Source organism: Antechinus flavipes, chromosome 5, assembly GCF_016432865.1.
Source record: "Antechinus flavipes isolate AdamAnt ecotype Samford, QLD, Australia chromosome 5, AdamAnt_v2, whole genome shotgun sequence".
NCBI lineage: Eukaryota > Metazoa > Chordata > Mammalia > Dasyuromorphia > Dasyuridae > Antechinus > Antechinus flavipes.
The window spans coordinates 36,393,324-36,415,960 of NC_067402.1; the positions used below are offsets into that span (position 1 = coordinate 36,393,324).

At 35.0% G+C, this 22,637-nt stretch overlaps 1 protein-coding gene across 1 annotated transcript in view; it reads right to left on the reverse strand.

Moving 5' to 3' along the window:
* Positions 1-22,637, reverse strand: part of CAPN7 (calpain 7) — a 39,018-nt gene that overhangs the window by 3,630 nt on the left and 12,751 nt on the right. Inside the window, exons 6-17 of the mRNA XM_051961489.1 lie at positions 21,865-21,951; positions 21,637-21,763; positions 20,585-20,670; positions 17,062-17,155; positions 14,741-14,887; positions 12,192-12,298; positions 10,870-10,990; positions 8,793-8,937; positions 8,560-8,659; positions 5,272-5,407; positions 4,560-4,635; positions 376-521 (exon numbers count right to left, since the gene is read on the reverse strand). Coding sequence (XP_051817449.1) covers positions 376-521; positions 4,560-4,635; positions 5,272-5,407; positions 8,560-8,659; positions 8,793-8,937; positions 10,870-10,990; positions 12,192-12,298; positions 14,741-14,887; positions 17,062-17,155; positions 20,585-20,670; positions 21,637-21,763; positions 21,865-21,951 — 1,372 coding nt within the window. The remainder of the gene's footprint in view (positions 1-375; positions 522-4,559; positions 4,636-5,271; positions 5,408-8,559; positions 8,660-8,792; positions 8,938-10,869; positions 10,991-12,191; positions 12,299-14,740; positions 14,888-17,061; positions 17,156-20,584; positions 20,671-21,636; positions 21,764-21,864; positions 21,952-22,637) is intronic.

Genomic DNA, 22,637 nt, shown 5'->3' on the forward strand with positions numbered 1-22,637 from the left:
GCCATATAGGTCTTGTAACACACTGCTTCTTTTGTCTAACAGTAACAGCACCTACTACTTGTTGGGTACTGTACTAAGCAGCTTCACTCAGTTCTGAGCAGGTCAGCAACAGGTGAGCCACTTTGGGGTGAACTTGCTGGCCAATTAAGAATAGCATCACTAAGATTCCAATTTGCTTCAGTGAAAGAAGCAAATGTACTCACACCCACATATACCCCCCCAATCACCGTGAAATCACAGACCCTTAGGAGCTGGCATTTCTCCCAATCATCTCCTTAAAAGAATGGAGCATTTTTTCCCCACTGTGAACAACAACATTCTATCTGGTACCATTCCTTTATCCCATCCCACTGGGCCAACACAGATTGAACGTACCCTGACTGTGTAGTGGATGGTGTTCTGTTTCTCATACTGAGATACTACTAGTGTAAACATATGAGGCCCTGGGGTTGTCAGCTTTATCTTGGTTAGATAGTGGGGGCTATTGATGCGAATTCCGTCAATATATGGAGGAGGGTCAGCTGGAAAAAAAAAAAAAAGACATGCTCAGAAACAGATATTTCAGATTTATTTTTCAAGTAGTCTTATGTTTAGTCCAATGTCCATTATGCTTATTAAAAAATTCTGTGGTTTTATATAATAGTTGCTGAAACCAACCAGTTCAAAATAGCCCATAATAATGATTCTGAAATCTAGGCACAAATGATTGTTACAATTTATACTACAGTAAATTCTGAATGCATTAATTTATCAATGTTGTATTATAAGGAAAAAACTTTTAAAACTACTGTAGATTTTACTCCATTCATGCTGTATCAAATCCATTCGACAGAAGGCACTATACTAGCTCTACTAATTTGCCTCTCTTCAAGGCTTGGAGAGACCTACATGGACTGATGCTAAGTGAGATGAGCAGAACCAGGAGATCATTATACACTTCGACAACGATATTGTATGAGGATGTATTCTGTTGGAAGTGGATTTCTATGACAAAGAGACCTAACTGAGTTTCAATGGATAAATGATGGACAGAAACAGCTACACCCAAAGAAGGAACACTGGGAAACGAATGTGAACTATTTGCATTTTTGATTTTCTTCCCGAGTTATTTTTACCTTTTGAATCCAATTCTCCCTGTGCAACAGGAGAACTGTTCGGTTCTGCAAATATGTATTGTATCTAGGATATACTGCAACATATTTAACATATATAGGACTGCCTGCCATCTTGGGGGGGGGGGTGGAGGAAGGGAGGGGAAAGGACGAAACATAAGTGAGTGCAAGGGATAATGTTGTAAAAGATTACCCTGGCATGGATTCTGTCAATACAAAGTTATTATTAAATAAAATAAAATTAAAAAAAAAAAAAAGAATAAACATTCCCCTCTATTTCCACTACCACTTTAAAAAAAAAATTTTGCCTCTCTTCTCAGGGTTCAGTTTAAAGATAGTTTGATCTACTGAGTGAGCCTGGAAGGGAGGATGAGGAAACTTACATTCCAGCCTTATGCCACTTTGCAAAACAACCAACATTTTATATAGCACATCAAAGATTTGCAAAACTTTTTAATAAACATCTTCTTATTTGAGCATTACAAGTCTGTGACCGAAGTCTTATCCCTATTTCAAAGATAAAGAAATTGAAGACTGTAGAGATTAAATACCTTCCTCCCCCTGTCCTACAGCTATTAACTGTAAAGCCAGATTTTGAGATAGGTCTGGGAGGACCCCCTTTTCACTTTTTATGTCTAAGAATTCCTAAGCATTAATTATGTGCCTACTAAATATGAAGGGCAGGACATGTAGTGGGCTATAAAGACAAAAACTAAACTGTCTCTAAGTTAATTGGGAAGGGTGTACACGTGTATACATGTATGTGAGAAAGTGATCAAGATAGACAAGAGTTTTTTTTTTTTAAGGAAACTTAGGATCCTAAAATTCTGGGATAAGGAGGGAAACTATTCAGGGTCAAGGTCTGAATCTTGTTCAAAAGAAGACAGAATGTTGTCAGTGGGAAACAATAAAAGGATAACTTGGGCTAGACTGTGGAGACTAGATGATGGGCAAAACTATGTACTAGGAGTGTACTAGAACTGGAATATGAAGGATTTTAATTATCAGAGACATGCGTCTTTTATCTTAAGAGATGACAGGGAATCACTGGCACTTTCTGACCAGAGGAATGACATAGTGATACCTGCACCTGAAAAACATCACTTTGGCAGCTGTATGGAGAATGGATTGGAGAGAGAAGAGATGGAAGGAGAACAGTTTGGCAATTACTGAAATAGTTCAGGCAAGACATGATGAGTGTCTGAACTAAGGTAACTCTATGAACAGAGAGGAATCAGCTCTAAGAGATGGTGCAGAGATAAAACAATCAGCCTTGGTACATGACTTGATTGGAATTGGGGGTAGGTAAGGGAGATTGAGGAGTCAAGGATAACTCCAAGGTTTGATTCTGGGTAACAGGAAGGATGGTGGTGCTACTGACCCAAAGAACTCAGGAAGAAGAACAAATTGCTTGTATGCAGTGTATTTGAGATACTTACAGGACATCTATTTGGAATTATCTTTAAAAAAGGCAGCTGGTAATATAGGAAATAGAACTCAGTAGAAAGAATAGTGTTATATTACCAGAGCTTCTTAAACTTTTTCTAGTCACAAGGCCTTTTTACCCAAGGAATTTTTATGCAATCCTGGATATAGAGGGGTATGTGTTTGTGTGTGTGTGTGTATACGTACACGTCTCCGTGTGTTGGAATCCTTACTAACTGCTAACTAATTAGAGTTGATCTAATCTTACAAGAAGATTTTGGCCAGAACCTGAAACAAGGTACTAAGTAGAACTAATTAGTACAATGCTTGTGTTCACACCTTTACTCATTGGAGTTACAAGTATGCCAGCTTCACAAAGTAAACTTTCTAACTTCAAGGGAGTCCACACCTTCCTTAAAGCTCTTTGGGCCAGAGAGCACTATGGGAGAAAACCCATAATCCCATTCTCTCAGAAGAGTCAGATAAAAGGCCAGCAATGAGGGATCTGAGACAGAATACATTTTTTCCTCTAGGCTGGCTGGTGGCAGACGAAGAGTTTACAGAGGAAGAAGCTACGAGACGAGGGTTCAGCGGACAACCAGATTCATCTTCATCTCACACCACTGTAGTTGGTGGCTGGGCTCCCCAGAAGGAGACAAGAGAGACATTCCATCTCTGTGTTGATTGGAGGCTGAAGAAAGCAGAGGCAGAGGCTGAAGGACAGAACCTTTGGATTTGGAGATATTCGGAGGGCCCTAAGCTAAACCGGCTGTGTTTTGAGAAGAACAAGAACTCCAACATTTGAACTCATAACATCCGTGTATATATGTGTGTGTACATATATAAAACAGGCACACAAATCAAACATTTATTGATACTAATCAATTTCATGACCCCCCATTCAGTTACACAATCCCATGTAGGGTCACGACCCACAGTTTAAGAAGCTGTGGATACAGATGTAGAAGTCATCAGCAAATTAATGATAATTTAATGTATGGGAGCTGATTAGGCTGCCAAGAGTGCAATAGAAAGAAAAGAGAAGAGAGTCCAGGACAAAGCCTCGAAGTATATTCACTTTGGGGATGGGACATGGATGACAAGCCTGCAATGGAGACTGGGGAAAACCAGAATCCCTAGCTTCCTTTAAAACACACTTCTTGAAGAGACTTTTCTCGATTCCTCCTGATATTAACATCCTTGATCTCTTAAAATTACTTTACTTATTCTACATGTGTTCCCCCAGTAGAAAATAAGCTTGACTGTAAGGATTATTTTATTTTCGTAAATACAGATCCAGCACAAAGCACAATGTCCTGAACACAATAGGTCTCTTAATAAATGTTTGATCAGACTTTTGATCTTCTAAGTTGAGACCAATATCATTCTCTGTGCCCAGTAACTCATTAGTTCAAATCCATCCAATAATACTTCACAGCTTGAGAGATTTTAAAAATCTAAGTAATCTATATGTCTATCATTTTCAGATTTGCCAATTTAGTAACGGTCAAGAAAGGAAATCAGTGCAGGTACAGCCTGCTCTTGAAAACATCTGGATCAATTCTTCTTTTTGTGACGCTTATTAACTATTCCTTTAGAAAAACAGTAATGAATTTTGGCAGCTATTGCTACCACAACTATTAGTACTGCTACTACTTTTTTTTTAAAGACCTTTCTCTATTCCTGAGATAACTATTCTCCATTTTCTTTTAAATTATATATATAGTAGGATGATGAGCAGAATATGAAAAATGTAAATATGGGCTAGTTGTAAAAGGAGGAAGAAGATAATTGTCATTATAAGTGATGATGGTCAGTTCCCAAGATAGTAATTTGTGATTTCTCAGGAACTAGTCACAGGAGGTGAAGAACGCAGGGATATCTTTTAATTCCTTACCCAAATTAATAGTATTAAATTTTCTCTCTACAGAACAAAATGATGTTATTTTTCTCTGGTATACAATCACACAGAGATATAAATTTAGCATGTACCATAGTGATAAAGTATCTCAACAAACATACCTGGGTAGTAAATTCTTTTCCCATCACTCTTATATACTACCATTGTGATAAATTCTCGATTATTTGCAAAATCATCCTAAAAAGCAAACAGTGGATTTTACTATAACAAATGGCCAAAAAACCCCAAACAAGTTATTAATAAGAAAATGCTAAAATTTAAAACAAAATCTTAAGAATTATTAAAATTTACATATTTAACACAATATAAATTTAAAAAAATTTTTTTGAAGGTAAATTGATGATTATTTCATAAAAATCACTGAACTAGCAGAAACAATATATTTAATAGTATCCTAGTATCCTTAAAAAAAATTAAAATTGGCTTACTTTGGAGAATTCTCTATAAAATCAGAAAGAATAATTTGGTGATTCCAAGCCTTCACTGTTTACTTATTTAAAGTCTAATAAACAAAGGGAAAAAAAAAACCCACAAAAAAGAAAAAAAAAATCCTACAATTTATTCTTTAGAAATTATTTTACACAAAATTTAAGAATTAGTGTCTCAATAACTTATAAATGCCATTTTTTAGAGAAAATATATTCAAAGAATAAAATTCTCTTAGGAAACAAATAAAAAATTAAACCAGCTGTAATCAAGAAAAATGGCTCCATTTATAGAAATTTAAGGCAAGATCTAAAAGAATTCAAAATAACTCACATCATCATCAACAATATACTTTTGCTCTTTAATAAACTACTTGGACAGAGGTACCTTGTCAGTTATGTGTCTACTAAGCAGAACCCAGACTGCAGTGCCACCTTGTGGACAGTGAACTTCTAGTTTATATTGGGGATTGTTTGCCAGGCTGTACACATCTTTCACAGGACCATGTTTAGCATCCCAGGTACTGAAAAATGAAATTTGAAAAAGAATGAGATGCTGATATACTTTCTTATGGAACTGAGAAAAGAACAATGAATTTCACCTACAAAGCAATGTCAGTAAATAAGGCACAAGGCAAAGGGAAATGAAAAGCTCTGAGTTGGTAGGCATGCTGGCGACTGCTGGCCATAGAGAAGGAAATCCATTCTCTCTAAAATATCAATTATGAAACTCTAACACAAAAAAATATGGAGACAGTGTCAATGATGGGACTTTTGAAACATAATGAAGTTTTATAATAACAAACCTCTGGATAGGTTTCTTAGAGAATCAACTAAAAACTAGTTGAAATAATTTATAACCTTAGCAAAGTTGTAGGTTAAAAAATGAACCCACAAAAATCATCAACATGTCTATAACAAAACTACCAATAAAACTGGTAGCAAGATGGAGAAATTCCCTTTAAAACAATTGTAGAATAAAATACTTTGAGTCTACCTGCCAAGACAGACCCAGGAACTATATAAGCACAATTAGAAAACATTTTTCACACAATTAAAAAAACAATTCTCATAGATAGTCTAAGTCAATATAAGTCTATCATGTATAAGATTCATAGGGATGGAAGAGCAATTAGGAACAGGATGACTGCAGGTATGATTGTTCAAATAGTTTCGACTTCTTGGGAGGCCATCTACGTCAATACAATAAAAATGACAATTCTATGTAAACAAATTTATTTATTTAGTGCTATGCTAAACTATTAAAAAAGTATTTTGTAGACCTTTTTAAAAATAACAATTCATTTGGGAGAACGAAAGGTCAAGATTTCAAGGGAACTAATTTTTTAAAAAATGTGAAGGAAGATAGCTTAGCTGTATCAGATTTTAAACTGTATTACAAAGCCATTAAAAACAATTTGATAATGGCTAAAGAAAAAACTGTGGATTAGTGGAATAGATTAAGTACACTATAAACAATAGTAAGTGACCATAATAATCTAGTGTTTGATAAACACAAAAATCCAAGCTTTTGGGTCAAGAACTTAATAAAAGACAAAAAATGTTGGGAAAATTGGAAAGCAATTTGGCAAATAACTAGGTATAGATCGATCAAATTCATATACCATATTTCATATACCATAAACTTTTTCCACTTATGGCCCTTTTTCACCTGAGAAATTTTTATACCACTGTAGGTATATTATAGACATATAAAGTATGCAAGCAAATCAAAAATTACTGATAATAAAAAATAATTTCACAACCCTTCACAGTTTAAGAGACCAAGATGAGATCAAAACAGATAATGATTTAGACATAAAGGGTGACACCATAAGCAGGTAAGGAAACCATGGAATAGTTTACTTAACAGATCTATGGAGAAAGGAAGAAATTCTGACTGAATAATAGATAGAAATCATAATGGAATATAAACCAGATAATTTTGATTACATTAAGTTAAGAAGGTTTTGCAGGAACAAAACTGATGCATTCAATATTAGGAAGAAAAAAAAAGCAGAAAACCAAAAGGGGAGAAAGTTTTTAGTCAAGTTTCTCAGATAAAGGCCTCATTTCTCAAATATGTAGAAAATGGAATCAAAATTAAAATACCCCAATTGGTAAATGGTGAAACAATATGAACAATTTTTTTCATGAAGAAATCAAAGCTATATTCTTATGGAAAAAATGCTCTAAATCACTAATCTAAATTTCTGATTAGAGAAATGCAAATCTAAAGCAATTCTGAGGTTATATAGCTCATATCTATCACATCAGCTTATGTGAGAAAAGGAAAATGACAAATGTTGAGGGAGTGTGGGAAAACTGGGATACTGATGCACTATTGATGGAGCGTGAACTGTTCCAATCATTCTGGAGAGCAATTAAAAAATTTAATGTAACTTTTAAAACTTATTTTTAACACACATTGCTTTATGAATCATGTTGGGAGAGAAAAATCAGAGCAAAAGGGAAAAACCATGGGAGAGAGAAAAAAACTAGAAAAAAAAAGTGAACATAGCATGTTTTTATTTACACTCAGTCTCCTTAGTTCTTTTTCTGTCCAAAGTCTACTGGGATTGCTTTAGATCACTTAACCACTGAGAAGAACCAAATCTTTCAGGTTCTGCTTGTTTCACTCAGCATCAGTTCATGTAAATCTTTCCAAGCCTGTCTAAAATCAGTTTGTTCATCATTTTTTATAGAACAATAATATTTCATTACCTTCATATACCACTTGTTTAGCCATTCCCCAATTGATGGGCATCCACTCATTTTCCCATTTCTTTGCTACCACAAAAAGAGCTGCTACAAACACTTTTGCCCATGTGAGTCCTTTTCCTTTATGATTTCCTTCGGATATAGACCCAATAATGGCATTGCTGGGTCACAGGCTATGCAGTTTTATAGCCCTTTGAGCATAATTTCTGGAGAGCAACTTGGATAGTGAAAGGGCTATAAAACTGCATACTCTTTCATTTAGAAATACTATTACTAAGTCTGTATTTCAAAGGAATTTTTTAGAAAGGACCCATATGCACAAAAATATTTATAGTAGCTTTTAGTAGTCACAAAAAAAAAATGGAAATTGAGGGAATGCCCATTAATTTATGAAAGGCTGAACAAGTTGTGATATTGTAGTGGAATACTACTACGCTATAAGAAATGATGAGCAGAATACTTTCAGAAAAATCTGGAAAGCCTTATATGAATTGATGAAAAGCTAGTAAGCAGAATCAGAAACAGCAATATGATCAATTGGGAATGACCTAACTATTCTCAGTAATACAGTAATCTGGGGCAATTTTGAAGAACTTGTGATGAAAAATGCTATCCAGCACCAGAGAAAAAAATTGATGGAATCTGAAAACAGATGGAAACATACTTTTTACTTCCTTTTATTTTTCTTGTTTTTTTTTTTTTTTTTTTTGGGGGGGGGGAAATCTATGTTTTATTTCTCAATATGACAAATATGGAAATATATTTTGTAAATATATATAAAAAAGTAACGTATAATATAAAAAAAAGTAATATATAACATCAAATTTCTTGCTTTCTCATTCAAAGGGAAGGGGAGAGAGGAAGAGAATTTCAACATTTTAAAACAAGATTGCTAAAAATTGTTTTTATGTGCAATTGGGAAAAAATAAAATATTAATTTAAAAAGTTAACAAACCTGTGAATACATGTTGATTCTCTAAAAAGACTTGGGTTCCAACTCAAATAAATCACATCAAAATATTGGCACAGATCCTCCCAAGAGATCCAGAAAATACCTAAAAATTAGTTTAGGGTTAATTTGGTGAAAAAATATTGCTTGTTTTTACACATAGGTTAAATACATTTTAAACTGTCTAAAACACGAATAATTACACTGTAAAATGAATTCATCACACTTATTATTACTACCATTGTCTATTTTCTGGGCTGTTCTTGGATCAAAATTTAAGTATTTTTGTAGCTCCGGAGTCCAGTTTCTCAAATCATTTTCACTGTATCTTCCTTTCCAACGTAAATGACTCCAAGGGTTTTTCAACTGGATAAATTGCAGACCCTATAGAATGGAATACAAGGTTTCATTTCAAAGAGAAAGCTCAGCCACATTTATTTACATTTATTTTTTAAAACTGCCCACCTGTAGCTTATGAGTCCATTTTTCAAGGACTCTGCTTTTAAACATTTTTCCTTCAAGACATCCATTGTATATATCTGTCAAACTAATCTTTTAGAGGTCATGTCAAGTCAAAATCCAGCTCCTGAACCTCCAATGGCTCCCTACTGAATTCAAGTCTATTCAGGCTGGCATCCAGGATATTTCATTATCTGCGCTCAGTTATATTTTTTACAATTTCTAAACATTCAACTTTCTGCAGCCCAAGCCAATCTTATTTCGATATTATTTCTGTGCCTCTGTTCAAGTTGTTCTGCTTGACATCTCTTCTTCTAGCCTTTCTAAAAAAAAAATAACAATTAAACAGCCTACTCTAGGTGATCATTTCCCTAGTCAGTTGTAATCTCACCTCTTTTATGAATTCTTTTCTGATCACTCCAGCTTTCACTGAGCTCTCTCCCCCATTATATTGATAGTTTGTACTACAAGATTTAATACTTTATTATTCTTATGCAATCTGCTACTTCATATCAATGTATCAATGTAAACTGAAAGCCCCGAGACGGCAGAGACCTTGGTCATTTATTCAATATCCTTCACAGTGGAAATATGCTTGAGTGGTTATCTTCTCTTACTTAATCCCAGAGTAGAGGTGTACAGGGTTCTAGTAAGCTGTGACAATAAGGCGAATTCTGACAGGTTCCCCTAGGATAGAAATGTCTCTACTACAATCAGAGTAAGAAGTTTGTTCTCCAAGAAAAAGTTAGGGAAGGAGATACTTGTCACCAGGAGGCCTGCTGTTATTTATGAAGTCTTTGGCCAAGGAAACCCATCCTCCTTCCCCCAAAAAAGTAATGTACAAAGTGATCCTCCTCAGTCTTATCCTTTAGAAAACGAGGCTAAGCATCATCCAATTTTAAGAATATCTATATTCTAACTTAACTGTCAGTACTTTAAATCAGTACTTTAAATGTGTCACGTTATCACAATATCCTAAGAAGTGTAAATGACGTAAGGTAAACAACAAGGAAGCTGAAAAACAACAACTAAGAGAGAAACCTGACAACCAAGGTAATATTGACAGAATACATCCTCCTATGTAAGAACTTACAGAAGGGAATGATGGACCATCATAAACTCTAACTTCCAAAGAGCAAGGAAGAAAGAGATCCAATTAAGTCAATGTTGTTTCTTTTTTGGTATCTCCTCAGCAGCTGGCCTAGAATAGATGCTTAATGAAAGCTTGGTCTTGATATCTTCACTCTCTTGGGTCTGTAAAATGCTGCCCTAGCTTTCAGGGAGGTTTTTTGTCTGGCTTTGAGCATTCCTTCTCCAATCATATTGTATTTACAGGACTTTCTGTGTAAGTTAAATCTCCCAACAGAACACAAGCTTCTTAATGACAACAATTTTGTGTTTGTTTTTCTATCTCTAGCACTCTACAGGTATTTAAAATATTTAATGAATTCATAAAACCAATTTAAGTCAATGTCTGGCATGCACTTGCATTTCTTATTCCTTTTTCCTCATAATCTCTAGGATGAGGAGGTCAGTAGTTAAGATGCGCAAGAGAGGCAAGTTCTTCAGCTCTGTCCAGGCTGGTAATTAAGAGCTGGAGGGGATTTTCGAGATTGTCTGCACTCCAATTTTATAGATGAGGAAAACTGAGGCTCAGAGGGGTCACTTGCCCAAGATCACTGCAGGGGAAAGCCAATATTTAAGGCCAGGCTTCCCAAGCCTAAATCCGGTGTCCTATCATCTATTCTGTGTCTACTGTCAATATTATGATTTAAAATGTTTCACTATGCCACTTCATTTCCTCTCACATTTAAATAACATTTCTGAATGGAAAAGACAAATATATCAATTCAAAACCTTGTATTCTCTGATGTCCAGAACTGCATATGCATGTGTGGGAACCAGGCCCCACTTCTCTCCTTCCTCTTCAGACATCACTCCAGTAGCTGTGGTGATAAGAACATCTCCTTTGTGAAATCTGGAAGTGCACCAAAAAGGAGATGATTAAAAGAAATCATTCAAAAACCAAAAACTATACTATTTGTCTAAGGTCAACAAATTTCAACAAATGTAGAACCCCTAACAAAATGCACAAACCAAGGAAAAAAATTTATAAATATATCGCTAGAGATAACACTTCTTATGTAACATGTCAAACAGAATAAACTCCTCAGAGCGCTACTCAATTCTGCAATCTTTAAATAAAGGCCTCACTACTGAGAAGCATCGCGATAAAGCAGAAAGAATGCTTCGAATCCCAGCTCAAACGCTCACTTGGGAAACCACACACTGTGGTGACTGAGTCAGTGTTTCCTTGTCTCTGAAATAGCACTCCTACTTGCACCTCCCTACTGGCAACTGGGGGAGGAAAGCCATTCATAAATCTTAAAGCCAGGTGATGCACCTAGGAATTATTATTGTCACTGAGGGAAGAACAGAGTCTTAGAAATCATCTAATCTCTTTACAGAAGCCAACCCAAGGTCAATACAGAGTAAACTGATTTGTTCCCATAGCCCAATACGTTTTCTAACACTATAGCCTTTCCCTTATTTAAAACTGTGTTTTATGATTTGAACAGCTTGTTAACAATGACAAACTGTGATCTTAAAGAAAAGTCAAACATGAATGACAAATATTCAAAAGTGTTACATTTAAGAAGGAAGGTGTCAATAAGGTGCTGATATTTTACACTCACTCTTTCTTGCTTAGCTTTCAATTTTGAATGCACATAACTCTGTTATGCATGGAAATTAGGAATTTGGGGAATAGCTCAGAGTAATTTAAAAATAAGTATGCATTCCTTCTGGTATTAATTTGTTCTAGACCTCACCTTCTCACAACCAACCTTTCCCCTCAAAAAAAATCACTCCCAAATAAAATAAATGTGTGCTTATGCTGATTTTATTATTATAAGTATTAAAACATGCAGAAAAATAATTTTCAAGTAAAACATTCAGAAAAAAGTATATTCTATTAAAAAGAAGACCTCTCAAGTAGTGCTACTCTTTCCTTCTATATGTGTGACAGTAGTTACTATTGTTAAACACAGAACCTGAATATCAATTTAAAAATTGACTAGGAAATGATATGAAAAAACAGGACTTGTCTCTCTTTACTGTTTTCAGCTTCTCCCAGTGATACTTTAAGAAGCTTCTATTACCATGAAAAAACAACTAACCTTTGGTAAAGCATTCTGAAAGAACTCTCTTTACTGAAATTCTGACTGTCTGAATGCATAGCAATCCTTTCTGGTATCCACCCAGTAAGTGCATGTAGATCAATGTTCTGTAAAATAAGGACATTTTAGGGATTGTTAATAAAGAAAGTCCTTAGTAAATCTGAAAAGTAATTTTTTAATTTTTTTTTTTTAAACAAAGAAATCTGTTATTCACTATTACAGCATCATAATCTTTAACTTCCTTCAAAAACCCTGAACCTCAATTCAAACCCGAGATTAATTACACGCATAGCCTCCTAGTATAACCACCAGAGCCAGGAAAAAGAACACACACACTGAAGACCCATACTTGTAAGGGGGAGAGCATAGGCCTTTAATGGAAGACATGGCATGTAAACAAGTGCACACAGTTGAGCAAACCCAGGGCAGCCTCAAGACCATCATGGAGGGAAGCCCTGACCCGAAAGGGGATCATGAAAGGACAGCTTCTTGTACAGGGCAGGGCCTTAGCTGGGGCCAGAGACAGCAGTAAATAGAGATGAGGAGAGTGGATAGGTCTGGAGTCTGGGGATGAAGAGCTTTTTGTGGGGAGGGCCCCAAAGCACATGCCCGCAGACTGCCCACTATTATCTGTCTCACAGCCATTAATGCATGTCCTCCCCTTTGAGGCCCAAGGTAAGCCTGGCCTCTGCTGAGGACTACCACGATTCTCCAACATGAGTGTTTTCTTCTAGTTCCTTTCACCTTTCATATCTAAATCTGTGATTGGAACCATGCTCCTTGGGCTTCTGTGCTGTACAACAGAATTCTATGTATGACCTTTGCTCATTACGCCATACGAACCGAGCTTTGCTTTGCTCACTATGCCACGCTGCTCTCAAACTTCTGAGCATTTCGGGGTACCTGAAAAATCCTTCTGCCGGCAATACCTTATCTTTCTTGGGGGAAGGAGGGGTTTAACAGATGTTTATTTACACTGCTGTAAAAGGGTCAGCAGTTTCTAGACCCTCAGAATCTATGGTCTTTCTGAAAGGAGGGGGCTCCTGTCCAGTCTCAACTTCTGGGCAGGCCTGGAGGCAAAGCTGGAGTGAATAAGGAATGTAGCCTGGGAGGTCAGCTCAGAGTCTCATGAGGGAGCCAAATTTCTGCTAGCGTGATTTTCTAAATCCATGGTTTCATCCGTGAAGGCATAGTAGAAGACTTAAATGAATACTTCTTACAAAAGGATTAGGAATCTTTCAGTTTGATATTATTTTAAATTTGAATACTTCTGCTAAATGCTACTGAACTTCTGCCTTTTCTATCAAATCTACACAATGGAAGGTGACAGACTGTGTGAGTAAACCTCTTAAATTGCTATGTTAAAATCTTATACTTTAAAATGATCTTCAAAGATGTCATTTCATGTAGAAAAGCAATGATTTTAATTGCAATCTATGAGAACTGGAGATTCAGCTCCTAAGATGTGTCACTGAATCTGAATTTTGAGCATTAAGTAATTCAGGAGTACAGCTACAGATTCCCATTGGAAAGATCAATGTTTTTTTTTTTTTTTTTAAAGCTTAATAACCAAATACACACACACACACACACACACACACACACAGTCGTGTTCAGTTCTCTGTGATTCCATTTGAGGTTTTCTTGGTCAGGATATGGCAAGGATATTTTTTGGTTTGCAACTTCCTTCAGCTCATTTTACAGATGAGAAAACTGAAGCAACAGGGTGAAGTGACTTCTCTAGGTCATCAGCTAGGAAGTACAAGAGGTTGAATTTGAAAGAAAGTCTTTCTGGCACCATGTAAGTTGCTAGAGAGCACCACAGTGCACTGGGCTTGGAGGCAGGCCTCCCAGCCTCAGATACTTAGTGGCTGTGTGATCTTGAGCAAGTCCCTCAATCCTGTTTGCCTCAGGTTCTCCATCTGTAAAATGGGCTGGAGAAGGAAATGGTCAACCACTGCAGTATCCTTGCCAAGAAAATCCCCAATGGAGTCAGCCACAACAAACAAGAGAACAGAAAACAACTCTCTTCCAATTATGAAGGAAATTAGGCAGGTTTCATATCCTCAGCCCAGAGATGGGAGTGATGAGGTTTCCTTTTCTTTCTACTGGGGAGGATCACCACCCACGGATCCGAGATTTAGAGCTGAAAGGGCCCAAAGACCAGGAAGGTGTGCTCTCATTTCTCACAGAACCAAATGAGGTACACAGAAGCTGGGTGGCTAACAAAGTGATGACAGAAAATTATAGCCCTTCTAATCCGAGCAGGCTAAGAAAAAAGGAATTGTACTGATGTGGCACTGTCAAAGCAAGAAAACAAAATATCAAGGTTTCTTCCCCTCCAATTCTGGATCTATATCCATAAGTCATCACAATACAAGGAAATTTGAATTCTTAAAATAGCTTATAATGCTTTTCTGTGATTACACTGTTTTACTTTCAAGTCTCCTTTAAATGAAAGTTTTGCTTTAAAGCCTTCCTACCTAGAAGGAAGTTATACTCAGTCACTCTGTATTTAAAATTATGCTTCCAAACCATTTGATGCTTACTGAATTGGATCCTGGAAAATCATATCCTCCCATGACCTTCATATATGCCTTTTCTATGAGAGACACCCACAATTCACTTTTATTATTAGAATAAGAACAGAGTAGTTCTCCATTTCGATCAACTGGTAATTGGTCATCTATTATTACCTTGGAAAAGAAAACAATTAAAATTAATTTTACAATTACAATTAGGCAATTAAAAAAAACTTTCATCAAGCAAAATTATTCTGTGCCAAGAAATATTACTTATTAAAAAGAAAAAAATATAGAACTATTCAGTGGTGAAATGAGACACCAATGATTTCATTTTCTTAACCTAGTCAACATATTCTTAGGTAACGTTTTACTTGATCCCAACAAGCTAATAAGAAAAGCAAGAGGGATTTGGTCATCTCAATCAGTTAAATGTGCAGAGCTATTACCATCACAATTAACCTATTCCTGGAAATAGCATTTTATGTGAATATAGAAAAGTACCTTACTATTCGAATAATCAAAAACTACTTTTTGTTTTTTCATTGACACAAAATAAACTTTTATTTTCTATACAAATTAATTAAAAGAAATGTTATTCAAGGTTGAAAAACTAACATTCCTTCTATAAGATACACTTTACCAGTAGAAAAGAATCTCTACATAGTATGATTTTTAGATCAGTTTATAATATCATTTGAAAAACATTAATGTAAAAATCACTTTTATATAATATGGAGTAAGACACTTTTAAGAAATCTGTCATCAACAACTTATCCAGTAATCCAAATAGGAAAACTGTTCCTATATGGATTTTTTTTTTTTTTTTTAAGAACTAGCTATATGCATGTAGCACCTTAGGAATGCAATAGTTTTGTATGACACACCTCAAGCAATCAATGAAATTTAAAAACAAACAAACAAAAAAACTATATATCTATTCTTTACACTTCTATCATCTATATCTTCACCATGGTAAGGAAAGGTTTCAGGAAGATAAATTCCTCGTAACAAATATGCTAGGCAAGCAAAACAAATTCCATGTTCTAAAACATGTCTCATTATGTACTCTGAATCCATCACCTCTCTGTCAGGGGATAGGTAGAATGCTTCAACCCTGGTCCTCTGGCACCATGGATGGTTATTATATTGAACATAGTTCTTCTAACTTTCCCAAGTTACCTTTATGGTAGTGGTGTGATTGTGTAAATTGTTACTATCTCCATCAATTTATCATAATGACATCCAAGCATACATTCTTATTCTTGTTTGGCTCCCCCTTCTCTGAAGCAGCTCATACCAGTTTTTCCATGTCTTTTTGAAAACATCTATTTCCTTGTTTCTCATAGCAAAAGAGTATTCTATCACATTTAAATACTTGGTTTGTTCTATCATTCCTAACTGATGGGCAGCCCCTTAATTTCCAATTTTTTTTTTTTGCCACCATAAAAGCTGCTATAAATATTTAAATCATATTTACACATGGGATCTTTCCTCTTTTTTTGCATTTCTGTTAGATATAGTCCTAGTAGTGGTAATTTAGCATGTAGGGTTTATTTCTTGAAAAAAAAGAAAAAAGGAAAAAAGAAAACTGAGCTTTAGAGATTTAGAGACAACCATAGTGGCTGTCTAGAAATAAACTCATCTTTCCAAATTGCCTAATAAGATTTTGTTTCTAAACATAATGATCCAATCAGTTGCAAATGTAGATGGAAAAGATATATTTTTTCAATAATGCCTTCCATTTGTACTTCACAGTGATATCCCTTTTCTACAACTGAATCCTTCCTTGTAATGAAGAAAAACAAGCTGAACAAACTCCACTGATCATTGTCTGCCAAGGTATCCAACACCCAGGTCTGGGAATTCCTCACCTCTTCATTAAAAGGGGAAGGAGGATGTTTGTTTCATGATTTTTTCCTACCACAATGAGCTATCGACAATTACAAATTTTACTTCTTTTTAGTTCAATAGACATTTTTAAAATAATAAAGGTATATAGTCTGAAAGTTCATTTAGGCACTAATATCAGGACATTATCAGAATTTAAATGTTCTTTCAAATACAGCTTATAAATATTTCTTGTTATAACGTGGATTTTTTCTGTAATCTGCTTTAAAAATTTATTTTAAATATTATAACTATTACTACCAATACAGATCAAAATTAGTGTCAAAGTTTGTATCCTATTCATAACAAACTGTTGTAGTCTATATAATATTTTAAAAATCTCATTCACAATTTTTTTATCACCTTAGAAATTTTAAAAGGAAGGAAGCAAAGAAATGAAAATGCACTAAATTTTATCTTATCTGTCATTTTTCTAACTTATCTAAAAGCATACTTACTTTTCTTGGAACACCATTAATATGAAGTTTTACCATGTATTTCCCACATGGATTATACTCTGGTTCGCCTTTCTTATTCTGAGGATAAATTATGCTTTTACAAAGATAAAAAGATTTTATGTTGAAATTTGACACAATAACACTTTAAGCATATCATGCAACATTTTATATCTCTCAAAGTAAATTTCCTTTGACATTTTTATAATTTTAAAATACATAAGCTGTTTCATATAACTAAGCATAAAAAGCTAATTTCATATTATCACTCAACAAAAACATATTAAATGCTTTAACACTTACTCTACCTCTTCCCTCTCCTTCTCATCCACCATAAGTTAATAAGCTAGAGTTCTTCTTCCAATTCCTTTGTACCATCCTGAACTACCTTGATTCCATTATTAATCATCCCACTCCCCTTCTTTTTTTTAAAATAACTTTTTATTGACAGAACCCATGCCAGGGTAATTTTTTTTTACAACATTATCCCTTGCACTCACTTCTGTTTCGATTTTTCCCCTCCCTCCCTCCAACACCTCCCCCAGATGACAAGCAGTCCTTTACATGTTAAATAGATTACAGTATATCCTAGATAAAATATATGTGTGCAGAACCAAACAGTTCTCTTGTTGCACATGGAGAATTGGATTCAGAAGGTATAAATGACCCGGGAAGAAAAACAAAAATGCAAGCAGTTTACATTCATTTCCCAGTGTTCTTTCTTTGGGTGTAGCTGCTTCTATCCATTCTTGATCAATTGAAACTGAATTAGCTCTCTTTACCGAAGAGATCCACTTCCATCAGAATACATCCTCAAACAGAATCATTGTTGAGGTATATAATAATCACCTAGTTCTGCTCATTTCACTTAGCATCAGTTCATGTAAGTCTTGCCAGTCCTCTCTGTATTCATCCTGCTTGTCATTTCTTACAGAACAGTAATATTCCATAACGTTCATACACCACAATTTAATCAACCATTCTCCAAATGATGGTCATCCATTCATTTTCCAGCTTCTAGCCACTACAAACAGGGCTGCCACAAACATTTTGGCACATACAGGTCCCTTTCCCTTCTTTAATATCTATCTCTTTGGGGTATAAGCCCAGTAGAAACACTGCTGGATCAAAGGGTATGCATAGTTTGATAACTTTTTGAGCATAGTTCCAAATTGCTCTCCAGAATGGCTGGACGTGTTCACAATTCCAGTATCAGTGTATCAGTGTCCCTGTTTTCCCACATCCCCTCCAATATTCCGCATTGTCTTTCCCTGTCATTCTAGCCAGTCTGACAGGTGTATAGTGGTATCTCAGAGTTGTCTTAATTTGCATTTCTCTGATTAATAATGATTTGGAGCATCTTTTCATATGGCTATAAATAGTTTTAATTTCTTCGTCTGAGAATTGTCTGTTCATATCTTTTGACCATTTGTCAATTGGAGAATGGTTTGATTTCTTATAAATTAGAGTCAGTTCTCTATATATTTTGGAAATGAGGCCTTTATCAGAACCTTTGATTGTAAAAATGTTTTCCCAGTTTATTGTTTCCCTTCTAATCTTGTCTGCATTTGTTTTGTTTGTACAAAAACTTTTCAATTTGATATAATCAAAATTTTCTATTTTGTGGTCAGTAGTGATCTCTAATTCTTCTTTGGTCATAAATTCCTTCCTCTTCCACAGGTCTGAGAGGTAAACTATCCTATACTTTTCCAATTTATTTATAATCTTATTCTTTATGCCTAGGTCATGAACCCATTTTGACCTTATCTTGGTGAATAATGTTAAGTGTGGGTCAATGCCTAGTTTCTGCCATACTAATATCCAATTTTTGTCAAATAATGCGTTCTTATCCCCAAAACTGGGGTCTCTTTGGGTTTGTCAAACACTATATTATTAAAGTTATTGGCTGTTTTGTCCTTTGAACCTAACCTATTCCATTGATCAACTAGTCTATTTCTTAGCCAATACCAGATCATCCCACTCCCCTTCATCTTTCATCTTCCCACTTGAAACTTTTCATCGTCAGCTTTTGTGCCCTTGTGATGTACTAATGGAACTCTGGTCATCTCTCCAGCCCTAGGTGAGAGCCTGGGCCAGGAGGAGCCAGCACATTCCTTCCTTCTCATTGCCAAGTCTGCAATATGCCTTTGACACTATTACTCGGAGGTATCCCACCATTTGAACTACACTCTGTCCCTCTAGATCACCTGGTCCAAATCTTTGCTGTAATTCTCCATCTAAATTATTCTTCCTCTTCTTTTGCTTCACAACTATCTTCTTCGTGACTACAATACACAAATGCCCTCACCTCTGTGTCTATCAGCTTCATCTCTTTTCTACCTCAGCAGCCTACTACTTCACTCCTATTTCTACAAACCGTAACTATGAAATTCTTCTCACTAATCATAATGTCGCCAAAAATTATTATCCTTATTGTGATCTTTAGCCCCTCCACCTCTTCTTGTTTTCCCAGTTGAATGCCTCCATTTCCCCACTTGATTCATTTCTTAACCCCTTGTAATGTGGCTTCCAATCACCTCACTAACTACTCCTTGCAGAGCCCTTCACTTTCATATATGATCCGCTGCAAAGTCTAGTTAATTCTACTGTTCTCGACAACATGCGTGTGATACTAGTTGAGATCTTCATTACCTCCCATATGAAACAGTGCAAGAATCCTCAGCTTATCTCCCTGCTTTTAGTATCCTGCCTCCCTATTATCCTCTACAGACTTGCCAAACGGATATCCATAAAACAATTCTGATCTTGAAGAAGCTCCATGGGCTTTTTATTACTTCTAGGATAAAATCCAGGCTGGGGCCTAACCTTTAAAGCCCTAAATCTGCCGCCCACTTTCCAGGCTGATTTTATATTGCTTCTTACAGCAGGCTCTGAGTTGTTCCCCCACCTTCACAGGCCACCTCCTGCTTGTGCCCCATGCCTTCTTCATCTCAGCCTTCCCATGTGCCTTCAAAAGTCAGCTCAGTTACCAGTTGCTATGTGAAGCCTTTCCTGGTTCCTCCTAGTTGCTGAAGTCATCTCTCTTGTGAAATTACTTGGCAGAAGTGTTATAGCCACATGGGAGAATGTAAGGTCCTTAAAGACAGAAGCTATTTTTTATCTTTGCCAATTATGTTTTGAAAAATGTCTTTCTGAACTGAATTTTGTAATTTCTTAATCAGAATATTTTGTAATTTATCAAATAAGGAGTTCAATAATACTGTGGTAAAATTTAAAATATGTAACAATTTAGTCAAGTTCACAATGTCATAGTAAGAAAAAAAAAGAACACTGCATGTATACTCTTACCTAACAAATTTTTAGGTATCTATGTGTTTGTACATTTATCATGTTCTCAAGATAATTTGCCATATTTTCCAATTTTAAAAAGAATTGACTAGACTTGCAGAAAAGGAGCATATAGCATATTCAAAGAGCACAACCACTTTCTCAGTATGCATATTTCCTAAGTTAACTGTTTTGAAACAAGACTTACAAATAATAAATTTTATAATAGGATAATTACCTTGTAATTAATTTCTTATTATACCGTCTCTCATAAGCTGCGCTGATTGCTAGTGATGCCACAAAGGAACAATCTGATACTATCGTCTAGTGATAAAAGAAAAATATTAAAATATATGTATATATTTGTCCAACTCAAAAACAATTTTCTTACCTACTTAATTTTACTTGTTAATCTTTATTTCCTTTTTAAGAGCATTAACTAAAGTTGTAGAACAATGGAGCTTCCTCAAAAATAGTCTAACACCAAAAAATCAAATCAATCCTAAAATGCTTTATGGAAATTATTTCAGAGCAATCGCAAATGGATAGTACAACATGACAGTACTATACCTTGAATACTACAGTAGTATCCCCACTTATATAAGAACGCTAGATACTCAAATTTCATTTAAACAATATAGTTGTGCTACTGAAATGCTAATTTGGGCAATTCTGATTTTCTTTTTTATTTTTTACAATTCCTTGTCAAAGCTGGAACTCAAACTCTCAGACAGCTCAATTTTAATATAGTGTGCAAATCAGAAAACAAAGAAAAAGTTCAAATGAAAAACTGAAAAGTTCATGGCATGAAATCTGCTATAAAAGAATCATATTATTACAACAAAAACCAAATTTTCAAGAAAATATGTTTTTGATATTTCAGAGCTTCCCAAGATAGCATGGGAACATGCATGGATACATGCTTTGTGATCCTGGACAAGTCCTTAAATTCTTATTTTTTGCTGAGGCAATTGGGGATAAATCATTTGCCCAGAGTCACACAGTTAAAAAGTGTTAAGTGTCTGAGGCCACATTTGAACTCAGGTCCTCCTAATTTCAGGGCTGATGCTCCATTCACTGCACAACCAAGTTGCCCCAAGTCCTTCAATTCTCAATGTCCCCAGAAACTCTTGAAGAATATAAATCATACATGAGTGGCTGATGTGAACTTATTTGTCCCTATGCCCCCCAAATCTGAACATGTAACAAAAACTAAGAAAGCTTTAAATAAAATAGAAGTGATTATTTTAAGTTTTAAACTTAATCTGACTTTGTACAAAAAATGCTTACCTGCTTGATGCTGAAGCTGGATACGGTATAGATCATTGTAGGATTGTTAGTGAGATCATCTGGTCGCACCCATTTAGAAAATATTGCCTTTTGTTTTGGTGATAATGGTAACTTGCCACATTTATCACTGAGATATGGAAAAAAAAATTAGTATTCTGGAACTCATAATTTTGGAATTAACTTTCTAAAAAGTAATCTTGGAGTCAAAAATCAGTAAGTTGTACTTACGAAAATGGCATTGGAAAGGCAAAGCGTTCTCTCAAGTCAACATTCATGAAAGGAACATATTCAATACCATTTATTTTGGATGTCTTTCTATAAAAAAACAAAAGTTCTGTTGACTAAAAAAACCTAAAATTGTAAAGTCCATTTTAAGATATAACATTGATTATTAAAGCATATTAAAGCTTGGGAGTGATATAAAATTATGTAACAAAAAAATGTATTAAAGAACTATGAAACCCTCTGTTACACTTGTTCCTGTAGCTGCATAGAAATTTCACATAATAGTTTGTGAGAGTATAAGGGTAATCAGTTTGATTTCTTCCTATCTCTAAATGTCCTCATACTATCAATGTCTGTACACAGCTCATCCCAAGTCCAAAAGGATGGATTCAGATGAATGAGTTCATTTGATTATAAACGTTTGATTTTTATCTCTATACCTCATAGCACCAATATCATACAGTATATATTCAATACTTATTAAGGAAACTTTTATAGCTTTAAAAAGTATTGCATAAATACTAATTAATGAATTCAATTAATCAAATATAGAAGCTATTTAAGATTTAACTTTTTTAAAAAGTTACAATATGCATCCCACCCATCAAAGTGGGGATGAAAATAATCATGTATAACCTAGTGTGATAATCTTTAACTTTTGGGGTTTTTTGCAGAATCGCCAACAGAATTATACTGATGGCCTAGCCTTTTAAATATCTTAACTATATCACAATTTTGGAATCTGCAGCACAATTTCTCAAACAATGAAAAATTGT